The sequence below is a fragment of the Fusarium verticillioides genome, chromosome 2, assembly GCF_000149555.1.
Source record: "Fusarium verticillioides 7600 chromosome 2, whole genome shotgun sequence".
Taxonomy (NCBI): Eukaryota; Fungi; Ascomycota; class Sordariomycetes; order Hypocreales; family Nectriaceae; genus Fusarium; species Fusarium verticillioides.
In genome coordinates, this window is record NC_031676.1 from 3,384,348 (window position 1) to 3,402,428 (window position 18,081).

Sequence of the window (18,081 nt, forward strand, 5' to 3'; positions counted from 1 at the left end):
CGTGAGATGAGGGTCTGCGAACTGGGGGTATTATACGGATGATGGCTAAGAAGGCGTAGGTAATTGGTATGAGTTAGACTTGATTCGTTGACGGAACAATATTAGTCTTTGCTTTAGGTATGTACTCTTCACAGATCCCTCCCTCTCACGTACGTACTTTCGTTGATGATCAGGCGCGTGTGTGGGACTTAGTCTCTATCACTACCTATGTTGAACCTTTGAGCATGGCCAGCAAAACAATTGCTCAATCTCGTTTCCACATCCTAGGATATGAAAGTTACGCTTGGCAATGCTGACTCTCAACACAGGTCGCGGTCAGTCCCGAGCACCACTCATTCGATCCATCGTGCAGTCCTCTGGGTATCACAAATATTCTTAATCAAGTCCTTTCAACCAGCCCTGTTCTCATTGTTTCTCTCATCAAAGCAAATGCAAATTGCTACGATGAGAGCCATATCAACACGGGGCATAACTTCGAGCGCGTATGTTTGTTGGCCAAATAGCAAATCCCGGCTGCTAATTGTGCGGCTGATACGTGCCACCACGTTGCCCGAGATCGTGTCAACGATGCAAGCACTATAGTCGCGCCAGCAACCTTTCATCTCAAGAACCTCTGCTGAACCGTCGAGCGAATTGAAGGTAGCTGTGGCTTTAGAACAGAAAACTAAGACATATCAGAGACAGATGCCACGGTGACTATCACGGGGACGACTCACGCCCGAAGCTGCTCCTCACATTCATAAGTTCCCTTCCTTGAGGGTCTTCTACAACATACCTGGTACGGAAATGGAGATGCCTCCTGACGATGGAAAAAAGATGGTTGCATCTCATGTCATAGACCATCTTGCGTCCAGAGATGCTCATCACCTTCCACTCAACCTTGAGGATAGGCAGACCATTGACATGTTGAACCTCTAATTCACCGCCGTTGTATGACCCTAGCTTTTCTCTGACGGTGAGGGTCTCTGTCTGGACCGTGATGTAAGCTGGGAAGATGCCGACCTGGTGCCCCAACAGCGCAGCTGGAATTGGAGGGACCGCGATTAGAGGCCGAGGAGGATAGATTTGAACTTCGGTAGGCTCACATTGGTTTTGAGGCAGCGCCATTGTTGCTGTTGAGGTAGCAATGATGAATCAAGATGATGTTGTTGAACCTCCTTATTGTCAAGAGGAGATGAATAGTGCTATGACGGAGAGTTCAAGGTGTGCACGCGTTTTATTGAAGAGTTAACAAAGAGAGTAAAGTATTTGCAAAAGCTGTAACAACGATAAAGAATGTCCCAAGGAATTCCCTTGGGTTGAGACAGAAATTAAGGTGCTTCATCGATGGCAGTCGCACGTTGCCTTGCACTTGCCTCCCAGTAGAGCCGATCTGGTACGGGAAACGCCTCAAATGGAGAAAAGAGGCAGTGAAGGATGCCCAAGAGGATTGCTAGAGCTTTTCTCGCTTGAAACTGACATTCAAGAAAAGTCTCTTTTTGACATATATTCTACCACGCAACAGTGTTCATCAAGGCAAGGCATTCAATCTCCGTTCTCAACTGGCTGTCCTTAATCGTAGCTACCTTACGACACTGGCAGTTCATTGAAAGATGGGTCTGTGAATAAGGTAGGTAAACGAAAATGGAATTGATCAAGGGATGAACTCATGCAGCAAGCTTCTGATTCATCGGCCGCCTTGACGGAACCTCATAACCTTTATTGGCCCCAACGGTTGTGCCACTTTACTTGGCTAGAATTACCCCGACCAACCTGAGCATCAGCCATCTTGCGGCTGTACTACGACATGTAATGCACCACCTTCAGGCCAGAGGCAGACTTTACTGAGGTTCTTGGAAATCGACATCAGTCACCCTAGAGGCCAATCATCAACAGTAGATTGGTTGAATATAGGGGCACCAAATGCAAGGAATAGTCACGTGATTACAACAAGAGTGTCGAAGACAAACTCGGTCTGGTGGTCTAGTGGTATGATTCTCGCTTAGGGAAAACCCTATAGCATAGCTTGCGAGAGGTCCCGGGTTCAATCCCCGGCCAGACCCTTTTCTTTTGCTCTCTCTGCTCTCTATGACTGGGGTTTTGTTCTTTTTGCGCTGTGGTTCGACTTGATGTTACAGTGTCACAGCTGAGTTGAATTGAAATACCCGGCCCCACTTAAGCCGAGCCAGTTAGAATTGCGGGACGAATGCTTAACATGAAAGCCATTGTAAACGGTTATCCGTTAGTAAAGCCAATAATAAAAATACCACAAAAGAGCTTGGCAAGAGTTAGAAGAAAATAGAGTCAACCATTGTCTATCCTAATCTACCCATAACTAATACAAGAAACAGATCTCGGGCGCGAGAAAAAAGTCAAGACACGCAATGGGCGTCATTCAACCCACGATCCATTCAGGATATTTACAGAGCGAACAGGGCAAGGAAGGCAAGGGCGGCAGTGGAGACGCCGAGAGAAGCAGCACCGTTGGTGACGGTGCTGGGAGTCTCAGCAGGGGCAGAGCCAGACTCGGAGCCGGAGCCGGAGCCGGAACCAGACTCAGAACCGGAGCCAGAGCTGGATCCAGAACCCTCAGAACCAGAGCCAGAACCAGAGCCGGATCCAGAGGTAGGCTTAGAGCCAGAGCCAGTAGCGGTGGCAGTGCCAGTAGCTTCCTCATCATCGCCGGAGCCGCTAGTAGCAGAGGCAGTAGAGGTGGTGAAGGTAGCGGTGGAGTTAGAAGCGTGAGTGGCCGTGGAAGCACCGGACTCAGTCTTGGTCTTGGAGTGGACGGCAGAGCTGGTGGTCTCCTCATCGTCGTCAACCTTGTCGCAAGAGAGATCGAAGAGAGGAGTGGTGGAGAGGTTATCAGTGATGGCGAACTTCATCTTGTTGTCGGGGTTGGAGTCGCGGAGAGTGTACCAGAAAGTGGGGGTCTTGTTGAAGAGGTACTTGCAGCCAACGTCGCGCCAGTACTTCTGGGCGTTCTTCACACTAGGAACGGCCTCATCCCAGTTGGGACCCTTGTAGGGCCAGCCAGTCTCAGTGACCCAGACAGGCTTGCCATTGGAAGCGGCGATGGTGGCCTCGTACGCCTTGTTGAAGAGCTTGGCAGCGTTGTCGATGCTGTTGCCCTTGTCGTTCTCATAGTAGGGGTACTCATCCACACCAATGAAATCGATGGCGTCGAGGACGGCCTTGTTGGTAGCGTTGCCCCAGACGTCCCAGGTGTCGACGTGGCCAACGGGGATCTCGCCAATGGGGGTACCCTTGAAAGCCTTCTTGAAGTCGTTGATGAAGTCAACGAGGACATCGGGCTGAACACCGACACCACCCTTGTTCTTCACGCCAGTAACGGAGTTACGGTAGAGATCCTCGCTACCAACGGAGACACCGATGACGAGGTCGGTCAGCTTGGAGCCGTACTTGTCGACGGCCTTCTTGAGGGCGCTGATCTCCTTGTCGATGTTGTCAGTGCCGGAAGTCCAGACACCGAGGAGGATCTCGGTCTTGGTGTCGATGGCAGCCTCGAAAGCCTCAATGGGGTCATCCTCGGAGTAGGCCTGGATGTTGGTGTAGAGTCGGACGGCGCTGAAGTCGCCGGGGGCGGTCTTCAGGTTCTGAGCAGTCTCGAACTCAGCCTGGAAGTCGGACTTGAACTTGGCGGCACGGTTGGCGAGGGTGGCACCAGAGTTGAAACCGAGGTAGTTCTTGGCCTCAACGCCGAGGGCGAGGGCACCAGCAGCGAGGGTAGCGGAAACCTTCATGTTGGCGAATATAGATTATCGATTCTCGGGCAAGTGATCGATATGTGGTGTAAGCGGGTTGGTACAACGTCGAGCAAGGTCGCACCAGCTGGAAGCTAATTCTATTAAAAGAGCGTGAGTGTGATTATTCGGAAATGGTAATCAAGAAAGAAGCCGTTTTGGCAGTCAAAAGAGAGTGACGAGGAAGTAAGTAAGAATGCCGAATCCAAAAAGAGAATCCAGACAACAAAAAGGAAATGATGGACGGATGGGAAAAAAAGATGGGAAGTTGATCAAAGAATGAGGAAAGGCTCTTTGTTTTGCTTTCGGAACGCGGTGAGATTAGGTCGGGGGCGGTTACAGCGGCCGTGGAGCCGTCACGTGCCGGACAGGCACTAAGTTCCCGGTTTTTCAGGGGAAATGCTTACGACGCTGGTCCACTAGGTTATGGTTAACGTGCCGTAGGCCGCTAAGAATAGAAGGGCATTTCTTGGAGGTGGGTGCTCATTGGACGTCAACCCCAGCTTCTCCTGTTTCGTACCCAAGGAGCAATTTTGCAATGCGTGATCGTCGATAAAACAATCGAGATGAATGTTGCTATTCTTGAGAACTGAACATCGTGGCTCTGTTTTTTCGTATTGCAAGATTTGATGCTGTCTAACGCATCGTTTATCTGTCATGCCTCTTCCGCGCAGCTCTCGTCTAGACAGCAGTGAGTTCCAACGGTGTGCCCTTATCTCAAAGATTGTGATTCGTAGTGGCGTGACTTATGCAAGGAACAATGTAACCAATTCTTGAGAACGGATGGAAGCTAAAACAAATCTAGTGCATCAAAGTTTATCCTTGACCTAATCTCCAAGGCACTCGAGATGCTGGGATTTAATTCCTTGGTAGCCAATCTCTGTATACGAAGCCAAGCGTGGGATTTAATGTGATGTTTGAGATATACAGAATGCGGCCAGCTGTATTTCACCGCCTGGATCCCTAGTTTTATTTTGTTTTGATGTTCTTGAACTTCAATCTCAGACATCTCTCTGCGATGCAAGAAGCAATTCTTTGTCGTGACGAGCGAATTCCTTGGCACCTCAAGCGCTAAATTAGCTGAGGCTGCGGGTGACTCCCCCTTGAAGTGGAGAATACGATGCTTGGGCTTGGCTGGCACGGCTTTGAGGCCGATCGATCCGTTCCTGAGGTGGATTGGGATGGCTACAGATGAAGTCAACCAAGATGAAAGAGGCTCAATTGAGCAATCCCTTCAACATTCGAACCTAACAGATACTGTGCATGTCTTTGCTCTGTTTATGTTGCTCGATATGCTGCCCAAACATTCATCGTCTTATCACGTGTTGTAAAGATTAGGCGCTGATCCTGGATCTAATGTCTCACCAAGACATTCCGCCATGACTTTGGTTGGGCTTTAGTCCAGCATAGTTTCAGCCACGCCTATCCAATGGTTATCATCATCAAGAACAATAATAATATTGTTGATCGAGCAAAAGCTATCGCTAAATCATGACATGGCTCCATTCACAGATCGTCACGTCACATGAGGCCTCCCGACTGCAACCTCAGCACTCAATCTAGTGCTTCTCAGCTTCAGGTTTCTCGTGAGCCATAAAGACCTCATCCTCATTAATCTGGTACTTGGCAGACTTGCGTGCCGGGATACCCTTCTGGAACTGTTCAAAATCGTTAGCTGCGTTCTAGGTCCTCGTGTTCAGCTGCTTACCATGTAGTCCATCTCACCAAAGGTACGGTCCTTTGTTTCGAACATACGGAAATAACCCCAAGCCAGAGTGAGAGTGGCAAGACCTGCCCAGAAGAAGGCCTGTAGCATGTTAGCATTGCATTGACGCTCGTATCCATTAAGCTAGACTTACTGTCTTGCCCTTGAGATTCCATGATCCTGGAGACAACATCTCGGGCTGGATGAGACCTCCGCAAATGATGTTACCGACATAATACGTTGAACGAGCCAACACAATAGTCTGTGTACGCAGACGAGTCGAACCGACCTCAGCAACGATGGTGTAGATGATGGGACCGACCGACATGGAGTATGCTCCCAACCACACAACGCAGAGGATAGACTGCGCCCAAGCTAAGGACAGAGTCTGCTTGGGCAGCGCCAGGAAGCCGATGAGCCAGAGAATTACGACAAGGAATGAGAAACCAGAGAGCCAGATTGTTCGTCGACCGAACTTGTAGATGTAGAACCACGAGATGATGGTACCAACGAAGGCGATGCCAGTTCCACCAAGAGCAATACCGTAAGAAGCAGAGGGACCAATACCAGTCTGTTGGAAGAAGAAAGATCCACTGTAGCAAAGGGCACCGCCGTTGGTGATCTGAGAGAGGAAACCCATGCAAGCGATCTCGGTTCGTCGAAGGTTACTACCTCGGAAACAGTCCCAGTAAGAAGTACCAGAACGCTCCTCAATCTCAAGCTTGTTTGTGTGCACCATGAGAGCAACGGCATTCTCGTAGTTGATGTTGTGTTCCGGTTCAGACAGTCGCTCGAGGGATACTTTGGCCTTCTCGAGCTGGTTCGTTCGGACAAGATGCCAGGGTGACTCGGGGGCCATGTACGCTGCGATGGCGAGAGGAATAGGCCAAACCCATTGGATCGCAAAGGGGATTCGGTAGCTCCACGGGGTAGGGTTGTCAACTAGACCTTTTAGTACACCAGCTGAGATGAACTGTCCAATGCACCAGCAGAGGTTGACATAGGCAGTGAGATATCCCCGAATAGCAAGAGGAGTGACCTCAGCAGCGTAGGCGGGACCAGTTGTAGCGAAGATTCCCCAGGGAATGTTGCAGAGGAATTGACCGACGAGAAGGACCTCGATGTTGGGAGCGAAGAAGACGACAAAGATGAAGGCAGAGAGCCAGAAGAGGCCACTGATGAGAACCTTGCGATGTCCCCATCGCGAAGTAGCCCAACCGTTTAGGAGAGCACCAATGATGTTGGCGAGGGCACCGAGACAGTTGAAGCGCTGCTGCCAATTGGCTGAGATCTGATGTCCATTTTCCTCATCGAGATATTCGCCGTACTTCTCTCGGAATCGTGGGTAGCCGTAGAAGGAACCGAGGAGGGTAACATCGTAGCCCTCCATGATGACTGTGGTCGAGATGACTGACAACTGCCTGTTAGCTATCTCGACGTCAACAATTCAATGGGAAGAACTTACGGATGGACCAAAAAGCTGCGCGCTTGTAAGTCTTGAAACCCTGCCAGACGGTAAAGCTATGCTCATCGGCCGTGGCTTCAAGAGCTTCATTGGCGAGGGCTTTATCGTGAAGGTCTACATTCTTGAGATGGTCAAGACCAGCATCGGTGCTCTCAACGTGGGGCTGAATCTCCCCGGAGTGCTTTTCGGCTACCATGGTGAGCAGATTCGTCGCTTACCAGCAGCAGACTACTTGCAATGAGGTTTGAGAGGCTCATGATGGCCTTCACCGGACATGGGCATGTTATATCGTCCATCTCCAATGGTTCTCCCCATGCAGAGATGATCCTCGAGGCCGGGAACCGGTTCACATCGCCGTAGAAATAGGATCGACGGCCCGTGTTGGTGAAGCTATCTCGTAGTTGAACTTCCCCGCCATTGGTGGAAGATCCTGCGGGGGGAAGAAGTTGGTGATGAGGGATGGAGTGGTCAACATCGATCGTTAGTGGACCGGATAATAGCTTGACCACTAAGATGCCTTTCTCCTCCCCAGCTTCTTCATCCTAGAGAGGTGGGGAATCTGGGGTAGTTTCTGGGGGATGGTGGTGATCGTCAGATGTCTTGGTCTAGAACCCTGTTTCTCTCTACGTCGGCCGATGTGTTTAGACAAGAATATACCAAAAACGCCAGTTCAAACGTTACTTCTGTCATTTGTTATAGCTTAATCCGGATAAATATGACTCGAGCAATCCTTCAGAGATACCTTGAGGCTTCGTCTGCACCGCAATCGGCTGACACCCAGGAACAGGTCTTCCTCGGCTGCTACTGTACCACACCTGGACGATCACAAGCATCGCGTGATTCGTGAAGAAATTCCCAATGCGAAGACACCCACTTATACGCGCTTATATGCGATTCGTCTTGTCTTAAGCTTGACCTATATGCCTTCAATTAAGGTACCACGATCATGAGGCTTACCTTCTGGAAGCGATCCAGATTTGACAATCCTCCCCCAAATGTGATTGGGGGTTTGTCATAGTCTTAGTCTTTGCTCTCTCTCTTATTCCTTATTTTCCGACGGCCGCTAGTAAGCAGCCACTTTTCTACCTCCTCATCAATGCCTCACCATCACTTCTGTCTTCTCATTTAACCATTTACACGGCTAGAACCGACTTAATCGGACTCTTAGCAGCCACAAGCTCCCCACGCTCTGAGGCACAAGGATGAGGTTATTGGGTTGCACCTAAGCATGGCACTCAGGGCTTATACCCATTCACTCAATGCACGACTGCGGCACTCACCAACTCAGGCTAATTTGCCTTGGCAAATCCATCTTCAGCCCGAGCAAATCAAAAGTTCCTCACATCAGAATACGCAATGCAGAGATGCAACTCGGTAGATCTTGACCCGAGACGGTGGAACCAAAGTTTGGAGGCAGCCATCGAACCACGCTTGACTGGCGACTGGCCATGATTCAAGGAATTAGACATCAGGTGAACTGTCACACTGCAGTAGCTTCTTGATTTGTTTCATGCATTCTGCTCCTTTGAGGGGTTTGATCGGTTGACGGGTTACATTGCCGGCGGATCATTCTGCAAGTTTCCGAATAAGCTCGAGCCTCTCTGACAGACGATGTCCCCCTCATTCGTATGGCTCCATGCCCTCGGCTGTAGTGAATGGAGATAAATAGCCTCTCATATCGCTAGCCAAGCTTCTCAATGAAAAGAAATAAACCTAGTTGAGACTGACAACCTCAACGTTTCGAACTTGAAAAGTTGTCGCTATGACACATGAATCAGTACAGGCAGAGACATGTCAAACTGACGGGAAGCTTACGCGTTGTCGGACCAGGTGATCCAGAAGATCCTTCAGTCTGATAGTTGACAATCCTATGTAACTATTAGCTAGGGCAATCTCATCATTTTATAAAGAGTATACTTACAGAAGTAGACCCGCCCCAATGTAGTCGCGACCATATTGCGTAGTCTGCTCAACACCATCGAGGAAAAACTTGACTCTCACATCATGACCATTCTCATCACGCAGTTCAGCACGAACAGAATGCCATTCCTCAGGGTTTGGGAAGTCCCTATCAAGTGCGGTGACCTCATCAGAAGTATTGAATGTGTTGAAAGAAATCTTTCCAGAACCTTTCCACTCGGCAATATCAATCTCAGGCGGCCATCCGCTCGCTGCATTAAGCCAGAAAGCTGGCCAGGTTCCTCTGTCTACTGGAGCAATGAACTCAGCACTGATATCGTAACCACCACCAGCAGAAACAGTGAATGTTGATTTGGCGTGAATTGCTCCAGAAAGATAGTGGATGGGATCTTCTTGGTCATCTCGTGGCTCAGCAGTCAGAGTGAGAACGCCATCAGTGACGGAGACGTGTTCCTCATCCATTCGGGCGCCACCATTGTGTGTGGCTCCCCAGGGATACAGGTAATTCCAGTATGTTTCAAGGGAGTTGAAAGAGTCTGAAGGAATTTCTGTCGTTACGCGTCTTTCAATTGGTGGTCGTAGAGCAGAACATGATGCTCCGACACCGTACAGCGCAACGATAAGACTTTTGTACTGCATTTTGTCGCTGGCTGAGAACAGAACTGCTGAGAACCAGAGAATTAGAACTTAAGCATGTCTTTAAGTACTGCATGAGCTGCTATATTGCAACCCATTTAATGTCCGTGAAACAGGAGTAATGAAACCTTACCGGGACCTCCAGGATGTTGAAACAAGAAGCTGCATTGACGATCACCGCGAAACGAAACGCATGGATAAACATTAAACGCACCAACAATATTGCTCCATATGGCGCCAGACTCAATATGATGATCTAATTATACAGGAAAGTCTGTCAGGATTCAAAGGCGTGCTTGATTCCTAGCAAGACAACCTCGATGTAAAAGACCAAATAACTCCGCATATATACCGGAATTCAGAACTCGTTTATGCTGTAAACAATCCTGCAATGATCTTAGTCCTGTTATTGTAGTAGAGACTTGAGTTATGTATTATCACAGGGGCAACATTGACATCTGGCATTGACCACATAAAATGTTTATAAAATCAAGAAGAGTTCTTCATGATTTCCTTATGAGCTATGATATCAGAAGGGAATGTAATCAAACAAGAGAGTTCACATAGTTCTCCAAGTTAGAATACCCATTCGACGCAACCTTCATACCATCCGAAGCGTCATTGGGATTAAGACCATTCTTTGTTTCCCATTCATCAGGAATGCCATCGCCATCTGAATCTTTCAGAGCGGCACCATTTGAAATCTCCCCAACACCACCAAATTCCTTCTCATCAGAGATTTGACCTCCCTTGGCTCCATAAGATTTGACCTGGTCTATGAGGGCAGTATCAACAGTATCCCTATGCAGCGAGTTTCCAACGCTTTTGAGAACTAGTTCGACGGCCGCCTGGGGTGTGACGGCCGTAGGAGCTGGATAGTTGTATGGAGTCTTGGCAAAATCAATGCCAGAGTAGCAAGTGGTCTTCTCGCAAAGAGCAGCGCCATCAAGCCTGCCATTGCGGTTGGAGTCGTAGAAGTTATCCTTGACGTCTGGAACATGGTTAGCAAAACAATCATCCGAGAGGACAAAGGACTTACAAGCATGGAAGTAACTGTTTCCTCGAGTAAAGGCTGTGACGGTAGTATCTGGACCAGAAATGAAATAGTTGTTGATAATGTTAACATAGCTATCAGCTTCACTATCTCCAGCAATGTAACCGCCACCACCTCCCCAGTTATACACGACCTGTACGACAGTAAGAAGCTCGTCCAGAAATATCACCAGAATCACTCACATTGTTCTGAAAGTCGTTGATACCTTTGACCTTGGGGTTTCGAGTCTTGTTATCAATATACAGATTGCGGAACAAGCTGACTCCGCCATCTGTCTGCATCAAGCCACCACAAGAGTGAGAAACAAGACCCTGAGCAATGATGGTGTTCTGTATGGTGACATTTGTGACGTCTCCATTGATAGAGAAAGTCTCATCACGGCCCCACGAGACACTGACGTGGTCGAAGATGATATTTTTACCGTCAGCAATACCAATTGCGTCTTTACCTGAGGTTCCGCCTTTACCCATACGGATGGTGATGTATCGCACAATAGAGTCGTTGGCATTGGAGAGAGACCAGCCATTGCCGTAGACGACGATGCCCTGTAGACGGTTTAGCTCGTGTAATTTCGAAGGTTCTGGAGACTCACGCCACCCGGAGCAGTTTGGCCGGCGATGTAGATGTTCTTAGACACGACGATTCGTTCTGAGATCTTGATAACTCCGCCGACGTCAAATACAACTATCCTGTTGGGCTTCGATACTGCGTCTCGAAGCGACCCAGTTCCAGAGTTACTGTTTGGTTTCATTAGAAATTTCATATGAGAAGGAAAGGAGACTTCGGCTTACTTGAAGTTTGTCACTTTGTATACCTCCCCTTGACGACCACCCACTGCATACCTACCAAAGCCCTCAGCTCCGGGGAATGCAAGCTGGGCTGCTTGCGCCACAGAACTGGCCGTCAAAGCCAACAGCAAGGAGATTCTCATGTTTATTGAGTATAAAAATCTTGAGTTGACGTGCTTCAGGTACACCGGGGCTATCATCCTCTATGTACAACAGTCCCTAGGAGAACTTACATGGAGTTCGAAATATCCTCCAATGACAGCATTCGAGTCGCGAAGAGGGAATCGAATTGCCTAGTTGGTACAATTGCGGTGATGCAGCGATTGGTGGAATCTTTCAACAACTATTGTTGCAAATCCATTCCTATTTTGGTGAATTTCAGTTTGGAAGACTATATACTTATGTTAGGCTCGTACCACACCGTCAAGGTGAGTTCTGAGTTCTAAAGAGAGAAGGTTACACAAAGAGAGAGGCGTATGAACGTCGACTGTCATTCAATGTATATCAGTTATTGTTATGCATTATTCAATCCTTACATACAAGTAGCCAAGGCATATGCTGGCCTTGAAAGTCATGAACACTTAATGTTGGTTAGAACCTTAGAACGCCAAACTCTGACGATATGAATTAATCATGAACTTCAAGTAATCAAGCCTAATTAATAATAGTATCTGCTTTGAGCAGCCTTGGTGACCGTTCAAGTGTTGCTCAAGCTCAGCGTGGGGTGACTTTGTGGAAAGAAAAGGCAAAGGGTATATATGTATATGTAGAAACATATGTATATATAAGGAGAGATAAATGATTGTCCAAATTGGATTCACGTCTCATTTCTTCAAAGGAGTAAACCTGATGACCAGCTTCTCGCCAATTGGCCTCGCCGTGTACGCATCTTCCTGCTCGATACCTTCATCATCAACAATGGAAGTCTCAAAGTTGGCGTAGATGAACGCCAAAATAAACTTCATCTCGTTCATGGCGAAGTTGGAGCCGACACACATCCGTCCACCACTTCCAAAAGCCCAGAAAAGCCTTTGCATCTCGCGATGCTTCCCCTCATAATCTGGTGATTTCCCAGGGGTTGGTGATATCCAACGCTCTGGTTTCCACTCCTCAGGTTCGGGGAACACTTCTTTGTCCCGGTGTAGCGTATATGCCAGTGATGCGATCCTCACGTCGCCGGGGATATAATATCCTGCTATGTTACACCCATGTTCAGGTGTCTGGCGCGGTTGGGGTCCTGGAATAGGCGCATGGAGACGCAGCGTCTCGGTGACAATAGCGTGTAAGAGCGGTAGGGAATCGACTTCCTTAGGATCTGGCAAAGCCGACGTGTTTGTGAGTCCAGATGCAGCTTTCGGGTTAATCACCAAAGATGGCTTAAGCAACTGGACCTCAGCATGAAGCTGTCGTTGAAGTTCCGGAGATTTTGAAATATGCCATGTTGCATAAGTGAGAGCAATTCCAGCCGTCTCCTGTCCAGCCAGAGAGTGATCCATAACCTCAGACGCAATGGCTCGATCTCGTTGAAGAATGCTTGTAGTGTATAGAATGCTCTTTTCTCCATTGGTCTTAAACTCACGATCTATCCCAGCAAGCAGTGAGTTGTAGACTACTGGCTCGTCCGATCGCTGAATGTCTTGACTGCTACTGGGGCTTCTTGTCGCCTTGGACGTCTTCCGGACATTCTCACAGAGTTCCCAGTTCCAATCGGAGAGCTTTTTATTGGACTGATCAACCCACTGCGGATAGAGCTTGAGCCAAGGAATCCATCTTTTGCAAAAGCTTGTCAACTTTGGAACTTCTTGCGTCCAGAAAGGGTAGTTGGCCCGTGCAAGATACATGTCCTGCCAGTCACGGCGATAAGGCTCATCGGAGATGAAGTTCGTAGCGTTAGAGAGACCAAATATGTAGGCTGTGATAAGATCCATGGCCGTTGCTAAATAAAGACCAAACACTTCAACATCATTATAGTCTGTAGATATCGACTTATGGGACGATTTAAGAGACCCGTCCAGTGCGGGCAAGAGGCGGCTGACGAGTATCTCGGCCATTTGCAATTTACTTGCCTGGGATGATTGTATGTAAGATTTGGAGTAGACGTTGGAAATCATCCTTTTTCTCAGGGAGTGAGACTTTGAATTGCCAGTGGCAAACATATTTGGGACTCTACAGAAGGTCATATTAGTTTCATCGCCAACAGTCCCATAACATAAGTTGATGCTCTTACCCATAATTATCAAAGACGCTATACCAGTGACCTTTCTCAAACCCCCCTTGATATATGGTCCGCATGCCTTCTAAACCGTCGACGCTCACTTCATCTGGACCAATTCTAATCACTGGACCAAGCCTTTGGTGTGCACGATACAGCGACGTATTCTCTCGCCTCCGCTTCCTCGCTGCTAATATCCAGAGAGGGCTGATATGGCATGTCCAGTGCGGTGCGGGTAAACGAGACAGCGCGGAGAAAAAGACGGGATAGATGATGTATCTATGAATCAGGAAAACGGGCAGCAAGCCCAGAGCAGTAACCAAGATGAGGCCCATGGTATTTTCTTTGGATATTGACGATGAACAAGTGTAGATATGAGAGTCAGGGTAAAAGTTACTGGGGATAATTGAAATGTGAGGGGTCCACGGATATCTAGTGCCATCGTCAGGTGGTAGGTAATGCAAACGGAGTTGGCAAGTATTCCCGGCGCGGGGTTTGATAAGAACTCGGAAGATACGAAGCAGCCTGACTATATTAGTACAACTTGAGAAGCGCCATTGTAGACTGTTTGTTTATTGATACAGCAAAGCATGATCATAAATAACTAGTCACTATATAAAGACGAAAGCATCAATTCAATAAAAAAAATAAAAACCAATCTAGGGGAGGAAAGAAATCCCAGGACCTTCATCCTAAATGATAAAAAGATTCTAGCTTAATTAGCATAAGTTTAGGATATCCTACACAAGTTTAAGCATCCTTTGCTGAGTTTATTCTGATAATTTCTGTCAAAACCTGATGTTTGCTTGCTCATTGAGCTCCATCTGCCTTATCGAGACCATCCATGGATCCAGTATCTACCTAACAAAGTGGTTGTCCGAAATTCAAGTCACAAGACTCCATCAGGTCCGAGCTACTCGATACCTAAATGAATGTAATCATTGCAAACTGCCATTCTTGAGCTACTAACCTATAGTTATCCAGGGACTCATAATCAAAAGGCTCAAGGATTGGCAGGTGGCATCCAGTTGTTCAGAATCTTGATTACCTTACCTTACTCAAAATGGGTGCCTACCTACCCATTCAGGGAAGTCGAGGTCAGTGGATTGAGACATCCCTTTTTGGTTTATGTACTGGAGAAGGAAAGAGCGATGTATTTTTGGCCTCAGTCAGGCATATCTACCTTAGGTAGTCAGGGTAACTTTACCTTACATGCCTTTGACTCTTGTCTCTCTTTTCTTCTCTTCATCATCATCATCATCATCACTCTTGACATCAGTGATCATCATACCATTTCTAATTGTCCTTACTCGTCATAAACCAGATCATTAGACTTCCAAACCCCATCATGAACCAACTGCCAAAGCATCCCACGCTTGGCTCCCACCTTGCGCAGAGAAGACCCATCATCAATCTCTCCCAGAATTTCCGAAGTTTAGCTTACGATGGCTGCGAAAAGGCTTCGATGGACAAGTCCGAGATTCTTCCATGGACTGAATTCACATTTGGCAACGTCTTGGAGGCATACGGCGATGTTCTAGATTATCCTGCAACCAGCAGACCATCGGATGTGGTGCCAGTGCTCGATTTCGAGAATCATTGCGCGATGGCACATACTTGTATGGCGGAGTTCCTTGGACCCTCACCAACTAGTGACGCCATCGGTTGGGGCAAATACATCATCGGTTCCAGGTTGCGCACAAAACCGTTTCTGAGTTGTGTTGAAGCGACACATATGGGGAAGGTACTCCCTGAGCATGCTCAAACTTTGGATTTCGGCAACGAGGATCACGTTTTTGTCTTCTATAACGCAATACCACACATCAATAACCCCTTTCATGCTACCGCCATCGCCGTACCCTCCTGCACATGGGAGTCAGGCTCCCTCATCAACGCAAATCGTGACAACCAACCCAACATTGGTCCTATCGAACAATTGGCTGCCTGTGCCAAAAAAACGAATACTTGTTTCTCGTTTATTCTGGGAGATAGAGAGATTGTCGCCCTGCAATTCTTCAAGGCCAAAGCTGGGAAAATGGGAGTGTACTAGAAGGCTATTCCATGCGACACAGAGGGTGAGGGTACGTTGACAGCTAATTTGGCCATATGGGCTCTGGTCATGATGAGTCTGAAGACTGTGAAAAATTCCCTCAACTCCAAAGAGGAAACGTCTCCTCTAGATTCTTGGACGGCAGTTCTCGATTCACAGATGAACATCGCTCGTCTTCACGGATACTCTCATCGCTCATTAATGCCATGAGCATTCCTTCCGCACCCTCGCTAGCAAACAGTCTATCACATCAAAGGGAAGAGCTCTTAGGTGAATGAACGTTATGGAAAAAGTTTTCATAGCATGATAGCCAGTCAACTCGTTACATCTGTACTTAGTATAAGCGAAGCTTCATAAAATACAGCGCACCAACCTTTTACTCTTCCTTCGTCAGTTCTTAGCTCTCAAGTTTCTGATCAATGCCAAGCACTGTTACTTCATGATCAAGGCTAGTATGCGTCCCAGAACAACAATCAGATTGCCTTACAAATCACATTTAGCATGACACGCTCGAAACCAGATATCGCCGCTAATACTTTGTATTTTGATCGACTCAGCTTCCAGAAATCTTCGTCCCCTACAAAAAATTCACGTATCGCCACAAAAAGCTCATACCGCTCACCAAGCCTGTGAGGCCAGTGTACAAAATCAGAATGCCATAACCACTTCCATAACCCCCTATGACCTTTCCCTGCCATGGTTGACCTCGAATAAGAGAACCGCTCAATGGTCCGGAGACGATGTTTCCAACACCTCTACCTACGCAGAGGTGTCCATGCACCATGACAGGGTCAACGTGCTCGTTTTGATCCTGAAATTTCTGCGTCACTTCCCTCATAATTCCTGGCCAGATCGAGGCCCAAGATCCCGCGAAGAGACCGTACATGACGCAGAAAACGTACAGGACAGGGAGAGATGCTGTAAGTCCCCAGACAAGTAGGACGGAAATACCCACGCCTACTGCAGATATGAGCATGCATGTCGTAACTGCAAGCTTATCGCTAAGGGATCCCATTACCATCAGACCGATTGTCGTAGCGATATTGACAAGAATAACGGTCAAAGCTGAGAGGATACTTGAGGTACCAAAGGTTGTCCGAGCATAAGTGGGCAGGTAGATCGTAGGGAGGAAGTAGCCTGTTGCTTCGACGATGTTGACAAGTTGATACAAAAGAAACACTCTGGATGTGACGAAACGCATATTCAGAGACTTCCTGTGGATAGCGGCCGAAAGTGGTAGTCTAGGCTTGATGAAATACGCGATCGGAGCTGCAGCCCCAAATAAGATGCCCGCACATATTCTAGCAGTGGTTTGGAAGCCAAAGTTCTTGAGGAGCGTTTCGAGAATCAGAGGAAGCACAGCGCCTCCAGCTCCAGCAGCACTCCAGACAATTCCGTAGGCAAAGCCCTTGCGGCGCACGAACCACTCATCGATATAGAGAGTACATGGACAGTAAGCAAAGCAGCCTCCGATCCCAAAGAGGACTCCTTGTGTTGCTATGAGTTGAGGAACAGTTGTGCAAAAGGAGCTCATGACCATGGCTAGAGATGCCACGAAGAGACCAGCGTAGGTAAACCAGCGAGCTTGGCGAGGGTAAAAGCGGCATATAATGACCACGAATGGTGCTCCGAGATACAGCATACCCTGGGTAATGTTAGAGTTGGGAAGGGGAACTTTGCAAGTATCTTACAGTTGTTGTGGTTCCAATAGCAGCGATGCTGTTCGAGCCCGCGAAAGGCTCATGGTGACTGTAGTACTCTTGAAAGACGCCAAATGAGAACCCGAAACCTGGGGTTTCTTTGTTAACCTTTGTTCTTGAACCTTATAGATAAGGGAGATTACCAAACGTCACTGCTTCAACAACCCAACAGGCTGCCAAGAATAGATATGCCTTTCTTCCACCATCGACAGGAGGCAGTGAGAACTCGGCATCTGTTGCTCGAGACTCGAAACGTTGATCGAAGTTCTGTAATTGGACTGCGTCATCAGACACATTTCCATTGGGAGTAACGAGTTCGAGTGAGGTCTGTGACATTGAACAGTAGATTCCTCAGGTTGACCTTGTAGTGAGATGAAGGGAACTAAATGCAATGTCTGGAGAGAGTACTTGATATTTATACAACAACCAACAAAGTGCGCCTTCCAACGAATGTTACACTGCGCCTTTCGAACCTCGATAGTGCGTATTGAATTATCTTCCTTCGATTTCTGTGATTGTTGTTCTTGTAGGGCGCAGGTCGTAGGCGACATCGGACGTAGGAAAAGATGGCTGACATCGAATGATACCTACATCGGCTGCAATATCCGGCCGTGGTTTATCAATCCGAGTCACATGGATAAGCAGAATATGACCATCCCAGAGTTTGAGCTAATGCAAAGGACTCAGGCTACTATTCTATAGGAAGGCGCTAACGTAATATTCTCATAAAATAGTCAAATTCGATGGTCAAATAGTTTCTAATTTGATAAAGGCCATAAGATTCTGCAACCAATCACGGCTTTGGTTG

General features: G+C 47.7%; 9 protein-coding genes and 1 non-coding gene across 10 annotated transcripts; 2 read left to right on the top strand and 8 right to left on the bottom strand.

Annotated features, from left to right (window-relative positions):
• Nucleotides 1-170: 170 nt before the first annotated feature.
• On the bottom strand, nucleotides 171-1,107 carry FVEG_03909 (hypothetical protein; the record flags this gene model as incomplete). The annotated part of the gene is made up of 2 exons (XM_018891577.1): nucleotides 171-664; nucleotides 717-1,107. The coding sequence occupies 2 exons, from the start codon at nucleotides 1,105-1,107 to the stop codon at nucleotides 390-392; spliced, it is 666 nt and encodes a 221-aa protein (XP_018748120.1). The 3' UTR covers nucleotides 171-389.
• Nucleotides 1,108-1,315: 208 nt separating this feature from the next.
• Nucleotides 1,316-4,104, bottom strand: FVEG_03908 (hypothetical protein). The gene has a single exon (XM_018891576.1). It carries the CDS (start codon nucleotides 3,741-3,743, stop codon nucleotides 2,400-2,402), a length of 1,344 nt encoding a protein of 447 aa, XP_018748119.1. The 5' UTR covers nucleotides 3,744-4,104; the 3' UTR covers nucleotides 1,316-2,399.
• FVEG_15364 lies at nucleotides 1,952-2,042 on the top strand. The gene has a single exon. It is a non-coding gene; the product is annotated as a tRNA-Pro (tRNA).
• A 1,198-nt stretch (nucleotides 4,105-5,302) lies between the features above and the next one.
• FVEG_03907 (hypothetical protein) lies at nucleotides 5,303-7,109 on the bottom strand (the record flags this gene model as incomplete). The annotated part of the gene is made up of 4 exons (XM_018891575.1): nucleotides 5,303-5,401; nucleotides 5,452-5,550; nucleotides 5,603-6,858; nucleotides 6,914-7,109. The coding sequence occupies 4 exons, from the start codon at nucleotides 7,107-7,109 to the stop codon at nucleotides 5,303-5,305; spliced, it is 1,650 nt and encodes a 549-aa protein (XP_018748118.1).
• A 1,033-nt stretch (nucleotides 7,110-8,142) lies between these two features.
• FVEG_15363 (hypothetical protein) lies at nucleotides 8,143-8,353 on the bottom strand. Its single transcript, XM_018904491.1, has one exon. It carries the CDS (start codon nucleotides 8,332-8,334, stop codon nucleotides 8,242-8,244), a length of 93 nt encoding a protein of 30 aa, XP_018748117.1. The 5' UTR covers nucleotides 8,335-8,353; the 3' UTR covers nucleotides 8,143-8,241.
• A 273-nt stretch (nucleotides 8,354-8,626) lies between these two features.
• Nucleotides 8,627-9,472, bottom strand: FVEG_03906 (hypothetical protein; the record flags this gene model as incomplete). Its single annotated transcript, XM_018891574.1, has 3 exons — nucleotides 8,627-8,673; nucleotides 8,729-8,781; nucleotides 8,835-9,472. The coding sequence occupies 3 exons, from the start codon at nucleotides 9,470-9,472 to the stop codon at nucleotides 8,627-8,629; spliced, it is 738 nt and encodes a 245-aa protein (XP_018748116.1).
• A 542-nt stretch (nucleotides 9,473-10,014) lies between these two features.
• Nucleotides 10,015-11,454, bottom strand: FVEG_03905 (pectate lyase C; the record flags this gene model as incomplete). The annotated part of the gene is made up of 5 exons (XM_018891573.1): nucleotides 10,015-10,460; nucleotides 10,509-10,656; nucleotides 10,706-11,068; nucleotides 11,116-11,260; nucleotides 11,315-11,454. 5 exons carry the CDS (start codon nucleotides 11,452-11,454, stop codon nucleotides 10,015-10,017), a joined length of 1,242 nt encoding a protein of 413 aa, XP_018748115.1.
• Nucleotides 11,455-12,135: 681 nt separating this feature from the next.
• Nucleotides 12,136-13,239, bottom strand: FVEG_03904 (hypothetical protein; the record flags this gene model as incomplete). Its single annotated transcript, XM_018891572.1, has 1 exon — nucleotides 12,136-13,239. One exon carries the CDS (start codon nucleotides 13,237-13,239, stop codon nucleotides 12,136-12,138), a length of 1,104 nt encoding a protein of 367 aa, XP_018748114.1.
• Nucleotides 13,240-14,871: 1,632 nt separating this feature from the next.
• Nucleotides 14,872-15,573, top strand: FVEG_03903 (hypothetical protein; the record flags this gene model as incomplete). Its single annotated transcript, XM_018891571.1, has 1 exon — nucleotides 14,872-15,573. One exon carries the CDS (start codon nucleotides 14,872-14,874, stop codon nucleotides 15,571-15,573), a length of 702 nt encoding a protein of 233 aa, XP_018748113.1.
• Nucleotides 15,574-16,096: 523 nt separating this feature from the next.
• Nucleotides 16,097-17,829, bottom strand: FVEG_03902 (hypothetical protein). The gene is made up of 3 exons (XM_018891570.1): nucleotides 17,417-17,829; nucleotides 17,265-17,362; nucleotides 16,097-17,218 (listed from the first exon to the last, which is right to left on the bottom strand). Exons 1-3 carry the CDS (start codon nucleotides 17,607-17,609, stop codon nucleotides 16,151-16,153), a joined length of 1,359 nt encoding a protein of 452 aa, XP_018748112.1. The 5' UTR covers nucleotides 17,610-17,829; the 3' UTR covers nucleotides 16,097-16,150.
• Between the last annotated feature and the right edge of the window lie 252 nt (nucleotides 17,830-18,081).

Bases quoted from the DNA above. Each gene is read 5' to 3' on its own strand.
- FVEG_03908 (XM_018891576.1), bottom strand. From the start codon at position 3,743: ATGAAGGTTTCCGCTACCCTCGCTGCTGGTGCCCTCGCCCTCGGCGTT.
- FVEG_15363 (XM_018904491.1), bottom strand. From the start codon at position 8,334: ATGGCTGCCTCCAAACTTTGGTTCCACCGTCTCGGGTCAAGATCTACC.
- FVEG_03902 (XM_018891570.1), bottom strand. From the start codon at position 17,609: ATGTCACAGACCTCACTCGAACTCGTTACTCCCAATGGAAATGTGTCT. The intron at 17,363-17,416 runs GTAATCTCCCTT...AAGAAACCCCAG, and splicing joins TGTTGAAGCAGTGACGTTTG to GTTTCGGGTTCTCATTTGGC. The intron at 17,219-17,264 runs GTAAGATACTTG...AACATTACCCAG, and splicing joins CTATTGGAACCACAACAACT to GGTATGCTGTATCTCGGAGC.